The following is a 16,803-nucleotide window of genomic DNA, read 5'->3' as shown; positions in this document are numbered from 1 at the left end:
AGTTCGGTGCTCTATCTGTCATTTTCCTGTTGGTGTGTACTGTGTTCAGCAATATATTTAGCTCCTCTACAAAAATGTTATGATTAATCTAAGTGTTTTTATATTGCACCCAAAAGATGTCAATATCTGTTACAATACGTTTTTTTAATGTATTAAATATTCAGTAGCTTATTGTGTGAATGTGTCCTGCCTAACTAAGGATCATTCCCTCTCTTTTTTTCTTCTTGTTAGGTTGGATCGACAGTTACAAGACATAGTGTATAAATTGGTTGTCAATCTGGAGGAGAGTAAGTCTGTTTTCACTTCATTACCACCCTGGTGCCCTAATAAATAGGAAGGACTTGAACGGACAAGCTGGTAGCCATTTCAATTCAGAACACTGTATTTCCACGTTTCAGCTCCTGAAAATGGTCAAACTTAAATGTTTTTTGTAAAAACTAGTTTTGCGTTGTCCATAAATCCTACTAGCCACACAGATTGGTGTTTGTCAGGCTGCTAAGATGCTATTACACACAGTCCATGAACACACTGAAACTTCTGTCCTCTGACATGATGTAGGTCACCCACTATAGTCACTATGATGGTGACGGTAATGACTAGGAGGGTGGTGAAGCACTGGAATGGGTTACCTAGGGAGGTGGTGGAATCTCCATCCTTAGAGGTTTTTAAGGCCTGGCTTGACAAAGCCCTGGCTGGGATGATTTAGTTGGGGTTGGTCCTGCTTTGAGCAGTGGGTTGGACTAGATGACTTCCTGAGGTCCCTTCCAACCCTAATCTTCTATGATTCTATGATTCCATAATTAAGCTTTTATTGAGATTTGTAAAATCCTTGTATACCAGTTTTAAGTAATTGCATTTAATTTCCAGGCCTTCTGCACAAAACTTTGCACACTAACTCTCCGGGGACAATTGAATGTTCCATAATATCTTTTTCCTCACGGGTTTATTAACATTGGCAGAGGACAAATTTTAAAATGCTCCCTCTTTGAAATTTAGACCGCACAGTAACTTGTATGTGGATTTTTGTATTTGTTTTGCTCCCTATATCTAAAGAACCACAGTTGCCACAAACTCCAGACATCATGTACACACCTGCACATTTTTAAATATAACAAACTAATTCCCCTAATTCATCATAATCTCATTTAGTTCCACCAAGAGTAGCTCCTGAAACAGCCTGGTTCTGTAAATTACTTCAATTTTCTAATGCTGTGAAGTCCCCTTTCCTGACTTACCAGATCGGCTCCAGGCCCCCTCCCCGCTATCCTTGATCCTATGGAGCCAGTGAGCAGTTTGGGCAGCAGGGAGCATGGGGAATGAGCTGGGGTATGAGTAAGGAGAGTGGCTTAGGTTCCTGAGTGCACAAAGCATCATTGAAGTGAGAAGTACTTCAAGTGCTGTTTAGTCATATAGAAACCAGGTGTCATGATTTTGGAGTAGCCGTACCACTGACCCCCTGTGTGGTCTACTCTTAAGTTTCAGGCCTCTAGCTGTCACCTCTCTCTGGTGAGGGACTCACCTCCTTCTCACCAGGCATTTAGGCTGGCAACCCCCATTGCACTTCATTGTGTTTATCCCAGCAGGTCTGACTAGGAGTCCAGACCCTGCTCTTTGCCTTTTCTCCAACGCCACGGACCAGCGTGTGCTCGAGTTACCAGTAGCCAAACAGCTCTCTTAAAACAGAATATATTTATTTTTGGACAAAAGCATACTGAGAAAACATACGATAAGGTCTAAACACATACTAAATGTACCAGAAGTTGCTAGTCTCCCCCGTGGGGGAGTCTGGCAGGTCAGTGTTGTTCCAACCCTTTAACAGGATTGGGTCCCTCTTTGGACAAAAGGTCAGGTGTGTGTGTTTGAATCAAAAGAAAGGCCCCTCAGTCAGTTCAAGCTGCCCTTTCTCTGCATCCCTTGAAGCTGGTCTGAACCAGTATATCTAACACACGCGCTCTGGGGTGGTATTTCTCTGGAGCTCTTTACAGTCCCAAAGATGGCAGTCATCACCCCCTGCTGTTCTTAGTTTCTGGAGGAGTTACGGTAACTTTCTCCATGGAGAATACAGTCCCTAGCTCACAATGATACACAGAACCTTCGTAACATTAATACAGTAGTCTCCAAAGATACTACATGTGGTTGCAATATCTGTCAATCTGAGGGCTTGTCTACTCTACAAAATTAAGTCCATTGGCGTTAAGTCGATATACAGCCACCACAGTAATTAAAGGGGTGGTTCATGTCCATGCTTGCACCTTCTGTCAGCAGTGCGTGTCCAGCAACTGAAGTGGGGCTTTGTGGAACACTGACAGCTGGAGCCCGGCAGCCCTGGGGCTGACAGCTGGTCTCCCCAGCTGTTAGGCGTGTGCCAGGCTCAGAGCTGGGCCCCCCTCCGCCCGACAGCTGAGCTTCTAGGTGCCGGATTCACTGCTCTGAGTCTGCCTCCCACCCCCTTGCTGATAGCCCCAGCTGTGAGCCTGCACTGGGCTCAACTTCACAGCAGGGAGCCTGCCAGGAGTGAAATTGACATTCTTGTCAGTTTCACGGCTGCTATTATTTCACATTTTGGCTCCAATTGTCAGCCTGCAGGGAGCTCAGAGCTGGAGCCCCCTCCCCCTCCCCTGGGGCTGTCAGCCCAAGCTGTCAGCCCCATGTGGGGCTCACAGCTGGAGCCCCCAGGCTCCAGGGCTGACAGCTGGAGCCAGAGAGAAAATGTGAAATAATAGCAGCTGTGAAACTGACAAGAATGTCAATTTCACTCCTGGTAGGCTCCCTGCGGTGAAATTGTACCCCCTGTGGCTCACCGCAGCCCTAGCCCTAGGGGGGAAGGGGAAGAGCATCCGCTGTGAGCCCTGCTGCTGCTTCCTGGTGAGGGATTTGGGACGAGGGGAGAGAGCTTGAGCTTGGGTGGCAGTTCTCCCCACCACCAAATCCCTCACCAGGAGGTGGCAGCAAGGCTCTGGGCTGTCAGTGCCGCAATGGGGAGAGGCTCACAGCTGTGAGCCTGTGCCCTGGGCTGTCAGCGCCGGGCGGGGCGGGCAAGGCTCCAGCTGTCGGCCCCCTTGGGGCTCATAGTCAGCAGCTATTGTAAATAATGCAGTGTCTACACAGACACTGCACTGCCCTAACTACATCGACATAAGCTCTATGCCTCTTGTGAAGGTGGAGTTATGTCAGTATAGCAGGCCACTTAAACAGCATTGTAGTGTAGACACTGACATAATTAGGTCGATGTAAGCTGCCTTATGTCAACCTAACTCTGTAGTGTACCAAGCCTAACCTCCTTCTCACCGCATACCACCTGCCCAGCTTTGCTTTCCCCCATTCATCTGAGTGCTGCTGTGAGGAACTGGATGTGTGCATTTTGGCTGGTCATGTTAGAACTGAAAGGGTACGTGCTGAAGAGTCTGTGAGTGTATTTGGTTGTTATGATGTTTGGGGGTGGTAAGGCATGTGAGTTGAGGCTGGTGTGGATGTGAATGGCGGATTAGCTGATGATTTATAGAGTCCTGCGCAGATACACATTTATATCTGCAGATGTAAATCAGTATCTGTGGAGCTGCAGGGCTCTACTGGGAACCACAGCAACGAAAAGAGCAGCACATGGGACTGCCGCTCCCAGCAGCCATTGCTCGCACTGGCAGCTCCTCCAGCATGGCTGTACCGCTCCCAGCCCAGCCCAGCCCTGCCCCAGACAGGAGATGCAGACCACTGCATGGAAGGGACTCCTGTCTGGGAGCATGCGAGCTGCTTGAACACATAAGCGCGACCATTGACAACTGTCGGTGAGCTTGATGTCCTCCCCAGTGGGCAGGGCTGCGGGCAGGGCTGCGAGTGGTACAGCCATGCCAGATGAGCCTCTGGCGCGGGGTGCTGACTCTTGGGAGCAGTGGCCTGTCGTGCTGCTCAGTTTGCCACTGCGGTTCCCGGTAGAGCCCTGCAGCTCCACGGATATAAATTTGTATCCGCGCAGGGCTCTAGTGATTTATTGGCTGTTCAATGAGTGCCTTGATAAGGAATTCAGTTGAGCAATCTGAGCTATAAGCCAACAAAGGTGATGGTGTGGTGGTAATATAATAATTTTCAAGCGTTGTCTGAATAAATGCATGTGACCATTTGCCATCTGGGTTATCTCTCTGGAATGCTTTGAACGCTAGTACGCATCATGGATGATCATCTACATCAGCTTGAAGCGCCATTAAAACATGAGCTCTTTTTGCATATCTACAATAACAAAAGTCCACAAACTTTTCAAAGCTGTTGTTGCAAAGTAACTGTTTCTCAGGTATGATTAAGATAAGGAATAGTATGCAGCATTTAGTACAAAAATAAAGTATTCTGTGGCAATTTTCCAAGTCCTGGTTATATTCGTTAATAGACTCTACAGTACTAACTTGTTGCACATAATCTAATATAATTTGTCTCTAATATGAAACACTAAGGGGGCTGCTGTCTCACAGATGCCTGGGAAGCCCCTATTAATGATAATTGGAATTGTTCCAGTAAATTCTTTAAGCCGTTATTGGACACTAGACTGCCAGGTATTTTATTTGCCATAGGTAACAAAGCCAAGCTTACAATGTATTTTGTATTTTTTCAGGAGAGAAAAAGCAGATGCATGATTTCTATAAAGAAAGAGGTCTAGAAGTACCCAAACCTGGTGAGTTTATAATTACTTTACTTTGGGGGAATAAGTATTACAAAAAGATACAATTTTAAATATTTCCTAACAGTAGTCTTTCTTTTTGTAATAGTGGTTCACTATTGGAAGAAATGCCACAATGATCTGAACTCTGTTTCAAGTTACTGAGATTTATTTTGAATTGTTTTGGTTTTGTGTGTGCATGTAAAACATATATCATGACCTTTTAGATATTTAATAAAAACTAGGGATGGTCTTACAATGTGAAAATGCAACCAATAACTCCCAGTACTACAGAGTTCAGAAATGCACGGTATTTTGTCTGTGACATACTAATTGCTAGTCACTTGAATAATCTTCAGTCATTTATCAGTCAAGTCCTTTTAGCTTTCTCTGCTTGTTTCTCTGTACATAAAGTGAAGATTATAGTGCTTCTCTACCTTTCTAGGGTATTATGAAGCTCAATGAACTAATCAGAGACCCATCTAATGAAAAGAAAGGGTAAAAGTACAAAGTGTCTTTTCTGATACATTATTATTTTGCGAAGATTTTAAAACAGATGTATAGAACACCTAGAAGATCATGATACGGTAGAATCTATCCAACACAGCATCTTCAAAAGAAAATTGTCCCTCACTAATCTATTGGAATTCTTTGACTATTTCAATAAAATAGTATGCGTAAGAACTGGTAGGCATAATTTATTTGGATTTGCAAAAGGCCTTTGACAAAGTGTCCCTCACGAGAAGCTACTAAAGAAAATAATTCGTCATGATATGTTCTGAGGCATAAGCCAACCTCCAGCTACTGGGGTTTAGGAGGAAATTTTTTGTGGGCATGATATTCTATAATTGCCCACTACAAGGTTTCTTCATTTAAGTAGCTGGTTCTGGCCGTTGTTTGAAATAGGATATTGGACAATAGGATATTGGTCTGATCCACTAAGGTAATTCCTATGAGAATGAACATAACTGAAAACATCTGAACAAACATACATTATCTTCTATGCTTCAGGATTTCCCAGTCAACGCCACCTCTTTGTTTTCAGGGTTTTAAACTCCTTGAGGTAGGGGCTGTTTTTATTTGTTGTGTGCTGTGCAGCAATAAGCACATTATCGGCACTCAACAAATAATCTAAATTGTCGTTGGATTTCAGCCTGTCTCATTGCACAATGCATATTTTGTCTAGAACCAGGAAAGATGTATGTGTGATGTGCGTTTTTATCTCATTAAGCGTTAATTAAGGTAAGAAATACCTTAAATGATAAGATAATTAAATTATTATATAAGATCTTTAAAGATACTGTTAGAAGTTGAAAGATACTTGTGTAAATGACTTTTATGGCCCATTGTGACACAAACCACTGTTCAGAGAGACAGTATGCTGTATGGTAGGAAAATACCATTATTGGCACTCAGACAAAATATGTAGTTTTTAGGAACTGAATTAATGAAAGTCATAGTTGAGCTGTGTGTGGTTATGCCTCATTGTTTGGCTTGTATATCACATACAGTGCACTTCAGCAGCTGATATATTTTTTGGTCACTTTGATTTCTTTAGCTGTCCCACAGCCAGTCCCTGTGAGCAGAGGAAGACCTCGGAAAGTCTTGGGATCAGTGTTTCGAATCCCACCAGAACTTGACGTCTCTCTGCTTTTGGAGTTCATTGGGTGAGTCAAACAAAGACCAGCAGCAAGTTGTGTAAAACTGTAAGAAAGAGTGTGTGAAATGTGAGCATCACACTTAGACTTTGGAATAACTGTAATGGGAGGGGTTTTTTTAAAAGTATCTGTCTGGTGGTGACGGGGTCCCCGGGGTGCAACCTGAACCCTCTGTTCTGCCAACCTGGGTTGCTTCTTGCACTGTGATGCAGATGTCAAGCTACAAACCTCTGACAGTCACTGCACTTACACAGCCATCCACAGGCAGGGACACGCCCAGCTGTGTTACATGAATGATCTCCCAGCCACTCATGGAACTATCAGTTTAGAGGCTCCAGCCAGTTCTCCCCAGTCTTGTACATCAGAACTCATAGAGTACTAGACTGTATCATCTTGCACTGGTCCGAAGCCTGACCAGTGTAAGTTCATTACTTAGTTCTTCACTTCTTCATAGGACAGTGGACATGCACCAGCCTTTGTAACCTAAGCTGAGATTTCCCAAGCACTTTTGACAAACTCACTGGTAAGGCTAAAACATTCAAATAAGTTTATTAACTACAGAAAGATGGATTTTAAGTGATTATAAGTGGTAGGCATAAAGGTCAGAGACAGTTACCTTAAAAAATTTAAAAGTAAACATGCATTCTAAATCCCTAAACTTTTAGTCTAAGCAAGAGTTGAATCAAACAGCTTTTCTCACCCTGACCAGATGTCACAATCAGGTTACAGTTCCTCAATATACAGACTGGGCACCCTTCTAGCCTGGGACCAAACTCCCTCAGTTCAAAGTCTTTTGTCTTCCAGACATTCTTCCAGGTGTTGAGTTGGGGGGGAGGGGAGAGAGGCCAAGTGATGATTTCTCTCTTTTTATACCTTCTTCCAACTTGCTAGAAAGATCCTTGCTGTAATGTGTGTTAGTCCGCCCCCACGGCATACGTGCCTTCTCCGAGAAGTCTCTAAAGTAGTGGATTATATGTTGATGAGCCATTAATGCCACCTGACTATTGAGGGCTACTCCTTTGTTGTGACTGAAAGGCTGGTTGTGGGTGTTCCCAACCTCACAATATATTTCAGTAACACATCTAATAATATTTCATAACTTCACATACAATGATAGCACATATAATCCAACAGGATATTAATGTTCAACAGATCAAGCCTTTTAAAATGATACCTCACAAGGTATACTTTTATACATTATTTTCTTCCCATTTTAGAGACGATGGGTAGTTCCAGATAATTGATTGAGGCTGGGTCTCCCTTTCTCTCCCTCCCCCAAACCTTGTGGTTGGCAGGACAGAAATGAACTCATGGTGATGCTATGCTGCTACTCTGACACTGGCCATTCTGGGACTTTTCTCATAACTAGGAGATTGTGACTGTACGTCATTATGTGCCCTCTGCTTGCCACAAATGATATTGTATCCTAAAGATAAGTTACCAGGAAAGGCATCCAAAATGCAGGCTGGCACTCCTAAGTTTCCTAGGGAACAAAGAAATGATACAATATACACTGTGACTGCAATGCTAATGTTCTGGGCAGTGCAGTACGAAGCTAAATCAAGATATAGCATATAAAGATCAATCATCCGATTACAACAGTAGAGTGGCACCTCATTCAGACACTTGGCATCTGGGGTCCTACTCGTGACTTGCCCTCCAGCAGCTCCCTTAGTTCAACACTGTAGACTTACGTGGCAGTCAAGTATCCCCAGTTTAACACTCACGTGCGTGTACTGCTTCTAAGCGCAATGTAATTTTAAGAAAACCTCTCCATAGGGCACAGGCTTCTAAGCTTTGGGGCTGAAGGGCTGTTTTGTCAGCTTGCCAGGAACTTGAGGCCTACAAGTAATTTGCCTATGCGGAGCCAGACAAAGCAAGTGGCAATTTGGTAACAAGGGAAGCATTTTTTTGTAATATGTCTGACCCAAAAACAAGCAGGGCAGTGAGAGCTCCATTTCTCAACAATTATTATAGGCAGGGCTAGTAGCACTGCCTGTTATTAAGGCTGCCCGACACTATAAGACTCTGTTTTCAGTTGCTTATAACTTTGCCAAAGCTAAATAATTTGAGAAGAAATTTTACATGCCAGGTGGTCAGGCTGATTTTTTTTTTTAAGTTCAGCCAAAACAGTTCACCTGTTTCTGAGAACAAGGCTGGGGGAAATCTGTTTTGCGCATGTTATAAAAATTCTTGATACCATGTCTTTTTAAAGCGCTAGTGCCCTCATGAATCATAGAATATCAGGGTTGGAAGGGACCTCAGGAGGTTATCTAGTCCAACCCCCTGCTCAAAGCAGGACCAATCCCCAGACAGATTTTTGCCCCAGATCCCTAAATGGCCCCCTCAAGGATTGAACTCACAACCCTGGGTTTAGCAGGCCAATGCTCAAACCACTGAGCTATCCCTCCCCCCTTTTCAAGCAGAACGTGAAATTTGGTGGTTTGGTGGCCTATGCACTAGGGCTGTGCCTTTTGCTGTCCCCATGAAAATATCCCCAAATTGGGTCAAGTCTTTGAAAAACCACAGTTCACGTATGCTCAGTTGAGACTTCTTATTTATTTTTAGCAGCTAAAATCTCCAAAGATTGTGTCCTCATTGCACATACTCCATCCCCGAACAGCTCCAGTGTGTGACCAGACCAAGCATGCACCATCCCCGCGGAGCCAACTGATTGTGCTGTAGGCCAGGACTACAAGGGTGAAGCAGACTTTCCCTGTAATGGGTGCTCCCAGCTGCTCAAGGCTGGAGTGGGGCCAGGCACTGGAGCTGAGAGCCGGAAGCCTGTCTCTTCTGTGCTCGCAATGACACCCAGGCAGTGTGGACGAGGAAGTCATCTGATCTGAATGCAAAGGGGACAAGAGATGGACCCATGAGAGGGAGAAGAATAGATTGGGACAGGAGTGGGGAGGAAAGAGAAGCTGGAGCTAAGAGACAGGGGAGGTTGGTACTGGGATCTGGGTGGGGAGGCTGGGAATATATGGGCAAGATGACTGGGACTGGATGTCAGGGGAGGGATGCTACGACTGGGAGCTAGAGAGGAAAATGGGTGGGGACTGGGAGCCAGTTGGCAGGCAGGGGGTAGAATACTGTGATCATAGAATATCAGGGTTGGAAGGGACCTAAAGAGGTCATCTAGTCCAACCCCCTGCTCAAAGCATGACCAATCCCCAGACAGATTTTTACCCCAGTTCCCTAAATGGCCCCCTCAAGGATTGAACTCATAATCCTGGGTTTAGCAGGCCAATGCTCAAACCACTGAGCTATCCCTCTCCCCCAATGACTAGATAGGGGAAGAATAGGACTGGTTGGGCACAAAGACTGGGACTAAGGACCAAGTGAAGCGGGGAGACAGATCTGACAAGGAGCTGGGAGTGAAGGGGGATAACTGGGACTGGCTGGCCAAAGAGACTGAGATAGATAACCAGGGACAGAGGACACCAGGACAAGGAGCCAGGAAGGCAGGAGGATCCTACTAAAATTGGATTAGGAGACCAAGGAGGGAGACTGGGAGCCAGTGGTTGGGGAGGGAGAGCCAGGTCGAATGAGGAGCCAGGAGGCAAGAACTGGGACTGGCTGGGCAAGGACAGTGGGACTGTCTGAGGGGAGAAGTGACTAGGACTCGGACAGCAAGCCCAGAAGGAGGATTGGCTGAGCAAGGAGATTGGGGCTGAGATGAGAAGCCTAAAGAGTGGAGATTGGATCAAGGACCCAAAGGTGGGAAAGAGACAGCACTGAACTAGGGACAGGTCAGAGGGAATGAGACGGAAGGGGTAAAGCTTGCGGGGGTGGGGGGGGTGCAAATGGGCATAAGTGTTTGTGCCCACTTGACACTCCCTTCCAGAGTCTGGAATGGAACCGAAGATTCCTGAGTTTCACCATAGAATCATAGAAGATTAGGGCTGGAAGAGACCTCAGGAGGTCATCTAGTCCAACCCCCTGCTCAAAGCAGGACCAACCTCAATTACATCATCTCAGCCAGGGCTTTGTCAAACCGGGCCTTAAAAACCTCTATGGATGGAGATTCCACCACCGCCCTATGTAACCCATTCCAGTGCTTCACCAGCCTCCTGGTGAAATAATTTTCCCTAATATCCAACGTAGACCTCCCCCACTGCAACTTGAGACCACTGCTTCTTGTTCTGACATCTGCCACCACTGAGAACAGCCTAGCTCCATCCTCTTTGGAACCCACCTTCAGGTAGTTGAAGGCTGCTATCAAATCCCCCCTCACTCTTCTTTTCTGCAGACTAAATAAGACCAGTTCCCTCAGCCTCTCCTCATAAACCATGTGCCCCAGCCCCCTAATCATTTTTGTTGCCCTCCGCTGGACTTTCTCCAATTTGTCCACATCCTTTCTGTAGTGGGGGGCCCAAAACTGGATGCAGTACTCCAGATGTGGCCTCACCAGTGCCGAATAGAGGGAATAATCACTTCCCTCAATCTGCTGGCAATGCTCCTACTAATGCAGCCCAATATGCCTTTAGCCTTCTTGGCAACAAGGGCACACTGTTGACTCATATCCAGCTTCTCGTCTACTGTAATCCCCAGGTCCTTTTCTGCAGAACTGCCGCTTAGCCAATCAGTCCCCAGCCTATAGCAGTGCATGGGATTCTTCCATTCTAAGTGCAGGACTCTGCACTTGTCCTTGTTGAACCTCATCAGATTTCTTTTAGCCTAATCCTCATATTTGTCTAAGTCACTCTGGACCCTATCCCTACCCTCCAGCATATCTACCTCTCCCCCCAGCTTAGTGTCATCCGCAAACTTGCTGAGGGTGCAATCCATCCCATCATCCAGATCATTAATGAAAATGTTGAAAAAACTGGCCCCAGGACCGACCCCTGGGGGATACCAGCTGCTAACTAGACATTGAGCCCTTGATCACTACCCACTGAGCCCGACGATCTAGCCAGCTTTCTATCCACCTTATAGTCCATTCATCCAATCCATACTTCTTTAACTTGCTGGCAAGAATACTGTGGGAGACCATATCAAAAGTCAAGTATCAGAGGGGTAGCCGTGTTAGTCTGAGTCTGTAAAAAGCAACAGAGGGTCCTGTGGCACCTTTAAGACTAACAGAAGTATTGGGAGCATAAGCTTTCGTGGGTAAGAACCTCACTTCTTCAGATGCATATCAAAAGCTTTGCTAAAGTCAAGGTATATCATGTCCAACGCTTTCCCCATATCCACAAAGCCAGTTATCTCATCATAGAAGGCAACCAGGTTGGTCAGACATGACTTGCTCTTGGTGAATCCATGTTGACTGTTCCTGCTCCATGATTTTTCCAGGGACTGAGGTGAGGCTGATTGGTCTGTAGTTCCCTGGATTCTCCTTCTTCCCTTTTTTAAAGATGGGCACTATATTTGCCTTTTTTCAGTCATCCGGGATCTCCCCCAATCGCCATGAGTTTTCAGAGATAATGGCCAATGACTCTGCAATCACATCAGCCAACTCCCTCAGCACCCGCGGATGCATTGCATCCGGCCCCATGGACTTGTGTATGTCCAGCTTTTCTAAATAGTCCTTAACCTGTTCTTTCACCACTGAGGGCTGCTCACCTCCTCCCCATACTGTCCTGCCCAGTGCAGCAGTCTGGGAGCTGACCTTGTCTGTGAAGACTGAGGCAAAAAAAGCATTGAGTACTTCAGCTTTTCCCACATCATCTGTCACCCCTATTCAGTAAGGGCCCCACACTTTCCCTGACATTGTTGCTAACATACCTGGAGAAACCCTTCTTGCTACCCTTCAAATCCCTTGCTAGCTGCAACTCCAATTGTGCTTTGGCCTTCCTGATTACACCCCTGCATGCTCAAGCAATATTTTTATACTCCTCCCTAGTCATCTGCCCGAGTTTCCACTTCTTGTAAGCTTCCTTTTTGTGTTTAAGCCCACTGAAGATTTCTCTGTTAAGCCAAGCTGGTCGCCTGCCATATTTGCTATCCTTTTCTGCATATCGGGATGGTTTGTTCCTGTGCCCTCAATAAGGTTTCTTTAAAATACAGCCAGCTCTCCTGGACTCCTTTCCCCCTCATATAGGCCTCACAGGAGATCCTGCCCATCAGTTCTCTGAGGGAGTCAAAGTCTGCTTTTCTGAAGTGCAGGGTCCGTATTCTGCTCCTCTCCTTTCTTCCTTTTGTCAGGATCCTGAACTCGACCATCTCATGGTCATTGCTGTCCAGATGGCCACCCATTTCTACTTCCCCTCCCAATTCTTCCCTGTTTGTGAGCAGCAGGTCAAGAGGAGCACGGCCCCTCGTTGGTTCGTCCAGCACTTCCACCAGGAAGTTGTCCCCAACACTCTCCAAAAACTTCCTGGATTGTTTGTGCACTGCTGTATTGCTCTCCCAGCAGATGTCAGGGTGATTGAAGTCCCCCATGAGAACCAGGGCCTGTGATCTGGAAACTTCTGTTAGTTGTCCAAAGAAGCCTCGTCTACCTCATCCTCCTAGTCTGGTGGTCTATAGCACACGCCCACCACGACATCACCCTTGTTGCTCTCGCCTCCAAACTTAAAGACTCTCAACAGGCTTTTTTCCAATTTCATGCTGGAGCTCTGAGCAATCACACTGCTCTCTTACGTACAGTGCAACTCCTCCATCTTTTCTCCCCGGCCTGTCCTTCCTGAACAGTTTATGCCCATCCATGACAGTGCTCCAGTCATGTGAGTTACCCCACCAAGTCTCTGTTATTCCAATCACATCATAGTTCCTTGATTGTCCCAGACTTCCAATTCTTCCTGCTCGTTTCCCGGGTTTCTTGCGTTCGGGTACAGGCACCTAAGATAACTAGCCGATTACGCTGTGTAATCTTAATTTGCCCCCCTCCCACACCCCCTGTTCCCCTGCATTTTGCATTAATTTGCCCCCCCACACACACACCTCCTGTTCCCCTGCATTTTGCATTTAATTATGTAATCACATAATATTTCCACAGGACCCCTGCATCATTCAACACACAGGATAGACCATGCTTTAGGACTGAATTAGGGGTATGTAGTGAATTAAGCACATCTGTAGGACCCGTTGCCTCATTGGTTGCAGAAGTTGAAAGGTGTGTGGTGAATGAGACGGGATTTCAGGAAGAGACAGGGTGGCATCCTGGTTAAGGCAGTTGAATACTGCCCTGGTAAATTGGATTCTATCCCTATCTCTACCAAAGACTTTCTCTGTGAGGCTGCACAAGTCACTTAAAAACATCTGTTCACAGGTGGTCACTAGTTATTTGTTCCTTGTTTTTCTGGATGCCTGACTGAAGACCCAAGAGTCTGATTTGCAGAAGTGCTGAGCAGTCACAACGGGAGCTGTGTTTTGAACATCTGGAGTACTATAGTGTGCAATCAAGTCTTGGGTGTCTCAAATTGGGCACCCAAAATTTGTGGGTACATTTGATCTTAATCTCTGTGCCTCAGTTCCCCATCTGTAAAATGGGGCTAATGACCCTTCATCTCACAGGAGCGTTCTGAAAATAAATTAATGTTTTTGAAGCATTTGGATCCCATAGTGATGAGCACCATAGAAAAGTCCATGAGGAAATTAGAAATTCTATGTGCAGAGCAAGGTCTGAATATTTTGTAGTAAATAAAGCTTGGGGCCACATTGAACAATGAGAAAACAATATATTGAATAGACAACCTTAATTCTGGTCTCTCCTAGCTTTTGAGTGATTGACTTTGCAAACTTAATAATGTTCCTTTATCTCATATTTTAACGTGCTTCTCTATCATAATCAGTGTGATATAACAATATACGTTCCACTAGCGCAGTCCATGCAGGTTCCCATTGACTTCAGGCCCATCCCATTGCAAGATTGGGACCTAAGCTTGATAGAAAACATTGCTGTCTTATACCACAAGGTGGCAGAGACAATCTGCACAGAGCGTAAAGTGACAAATGGGTACCTTTACATTCTTTCCAGCTCAGATAGTACATTGACAAATGTTCACCTTTCTGGATATATAAAAATGTAATTGGTAACTTGCAACTTCTTAAAAACTGGAATACTGTTTTAGCACAAAATGTCCTTTAAAGGCAACACATCAATGCTACAATTTTTTTTGAAGGAAAGATATGCTTTTGAGAACATAGGTAATGGTTAATGACTATATAGAAAGCTTCTTGACACTGTCTGGCCTTAACTGTAAAATAATTTGCAGTTTGGGTTAATTTTAGGAAAGTAAATCTATTTAAATTAGCCCCTGTTTAAGGCTATGACATTAATTTTTTTCTTTGATTCTCAGCAGATGCATTTTTCTTTTATCAATTTAAAAGGACCTTTGTGAGGCAATTTAGATCCCAAATCGCGCGTGTGTGTGTGTGTGTGTTGATTGAATTTCTTTTTCCGCGGGTTTGGTTTTGAAGCTTCCTTTCGAGTGTTTGCAACTCAAACAGAATAGTTTTATGCAAAACTTCAGTACACAATGTGAAACTGACCAGTTTGGTTTCATTGACTATACTGAGTGAAGTACAAAAAGTAAGTAAATAGCAAAAAGAGTGAAGACTTAAACTAAAGCAGCAACAACAAAAACACTCTTTTGGGTTCAGGAATCTAAGGAGACAGCAAGAAAAGTAACAGCAGTAACAAGGAGCGGTTTTTTTTTTTAGGTGACTGTCCTTTTTTTAAACCTTTGCTCTTAGGCAGATGTTTAAGACTTGCAGATGTTTGTTTTGCTTTCCTCTTCAAAACTTAACATCAGAAATAACTTGCCCAGGAAATAGAGGGAGAGATTATGAAGTCTCAGTGACTAAAGAAAACTTTAAAAGGGTTGGGTCAACCAGCCAGAGTTTTTACATTAAAAATTTGCTCCCGAATTACTTGTATCATTTTCTCAGAGCACATGAAATGGTTAAATATTTTCTGCAGCAGTGGAAATGAATCAGAGAGAGCCACTCCTGGAACGGAAATGCTTATCACCATCTTTTTTTCTTTTCCTTCTGATAACTTTATTCTTCAGTCCCTTTTAAAATCATTCTGACTGTACTCTCCTGTCCAATCTCAGACACACATACAGATAACAAATAAAGTGAGGCATTCTGGAAGATAAAATTCTAGCTTGTGTGATTCTGTCCCCACACCTAGGAAAAGGCAGCTAATCTTTTAAAATACATTTCAGCAGCTGATTGTAATGCTGGTTTTATTCAGCTCTCTGGCTCGTGGTAGGCACATATTGGAGATGGTGATACCTAAATATAGCAATCTAAAGCTTCACGCTAACACTTGGTCCGTGTAGGCATTGCAAAGACATTTTTCTCTGTTACGTGTATGTGGTCCGTAGCAATTATAGTCAATAAACATTCAATGGGCAGTGCTTGATTCTGCTTCTTCCACGACAAACTAAAAGTGCTGCGTTATTTCTCTTACACATCCTTAGTTGACACACAAATAATGAGACCTGAGGAAGTGGGCATTGTTCACGGTGAAAGCCATCCTTTTTAAGAGAATTTTTAATAGGTAAAACTCTGTTGGCTTGTTTTTCCTGTGTTGAACTGTTAGCTGGAATTCTTCTCTGCCCCACCCTCACCACCTTAAAATGTACAGTATTGTGCTGTTGTCCAGACATACTCCCTGGACCAGATGATCAGCTGGTGTGTTAACCAGTGTAGCTCCATTGAAGCCAACGTAGCTCTTGATTTACGCCAGCTGCTAATGTGGCTCTCTTTGGGGGAGAGGGGGTTGGCCAATTCTTTTTTGCTTTCATCTGAAGCATTTGGTATTATCCTTCTTTCCTAGATAGTGTCTGCACTAATCAACATATTTGTACTATTCCTGGGGAATTCTGCGCCATTGTGCATGTGCAGAATTCATGTCCCTTGCAGATTTTTTTTTTCTCTGCAGAATATAGATTCTGCTGGAGAGGCGCTGCAGCTACACCTTTTGCCCACCGGGGGCTGCTGTGGCACTAGAATAGAGGGCAGCCAACCAGCACAGAGGCTGCATTCCTCACAGTGGGGCCAGACGAGGAGGCACAGGACGGACAGAGAGGGGCACACGGGGTTTCTGGGGTTGTCACAGACTGGGGCTAGTGAGGGGACAGACTGGGGCATGGGTCAGGAGCTAGTAGGGTGACCGCATTGAGCCAGGGGCTGAATGGGTTGGGGGGTTGCAGGGCCACATGGGGATGGGGAGGGGGGAGTGGATGCAGAAGGGACACATGGGGACAGGGACGGATGTGCCTGCCTGAATGGGAGAGACTAAGGGTCTGTGTGGGGGAGGTTCCTCAACTCCCTAACAATTCTTCACCCCCCGCCCCAAAAAAACCCAAAACTGTCCATACTTCTCCCACCCACACCCAGGTTCACTGCCAGGCTCCTTCCCAGCAATTACTTCCCTCAGCTCCTCTGTTACCCTTGACTCCCCCAAACCTTTGCACTACTTTTGAGGGGTGCGGGAAATATGTTTCTGTATTGTAGTTTAAATGAATTATTACTCAAAGTTCTGTATTAATATGCCTAGTAAGGAATCTATTTGTCAAAAAATATATATCCTGGATCTTTTTTTTTTTT

The 16,803-nt window shown here is 45.0% G+C and overlaps 1 protein-coding gene across 1 annotated transcript in view; it reads left to right on the top strand.

Annotated features, from left to right (window-relative positions):
- The window catches only part of PCGF6 (polycomb group ring finger 6), a 47,365-nt gene that overhangs the window by 3,198 nt on the left and 27,364 nt on the right, over positions 1-16,803 (top strand). Inside the window, exons 3-5 of the mRNA XM_026651048.2 lie at positions 232-287; positions 4,598-4,657; positions 6,201-6,309. Of these exons, the coding sequence (XP_026506833.1) occupies positions 232-287; positions 4,598-4,657; positions 6,201-6,309 (225 nt within the window). The remainder of the gene's footprint in view (positions 1-231; positions 288-4,597; positions 4,658-6,200; positions 6,310-16,803) is intronic.

Source organism: Terrapene carolina, unplaced genomic scaffold (genome assembly GCF_002925995.2).
Source record: "Terrapene carolina triunguis isolate 2854851 unplaced genomic scaffold, T_m_triunguis-2.0 Scaffold95, whole genome shotgun sequence".
In the NCBI taxonomy this organism is placed as follows: domain Eukaryota; kingdom Metazoa; phylum Chordata; order Testudines; family Emydidae; genus Terrapene; species Terrapene triunguis.
Note: the sequence above shows the minus strand (reverse complement) of the source record. Positions and strands in the feature narration are given on the sequence as shown.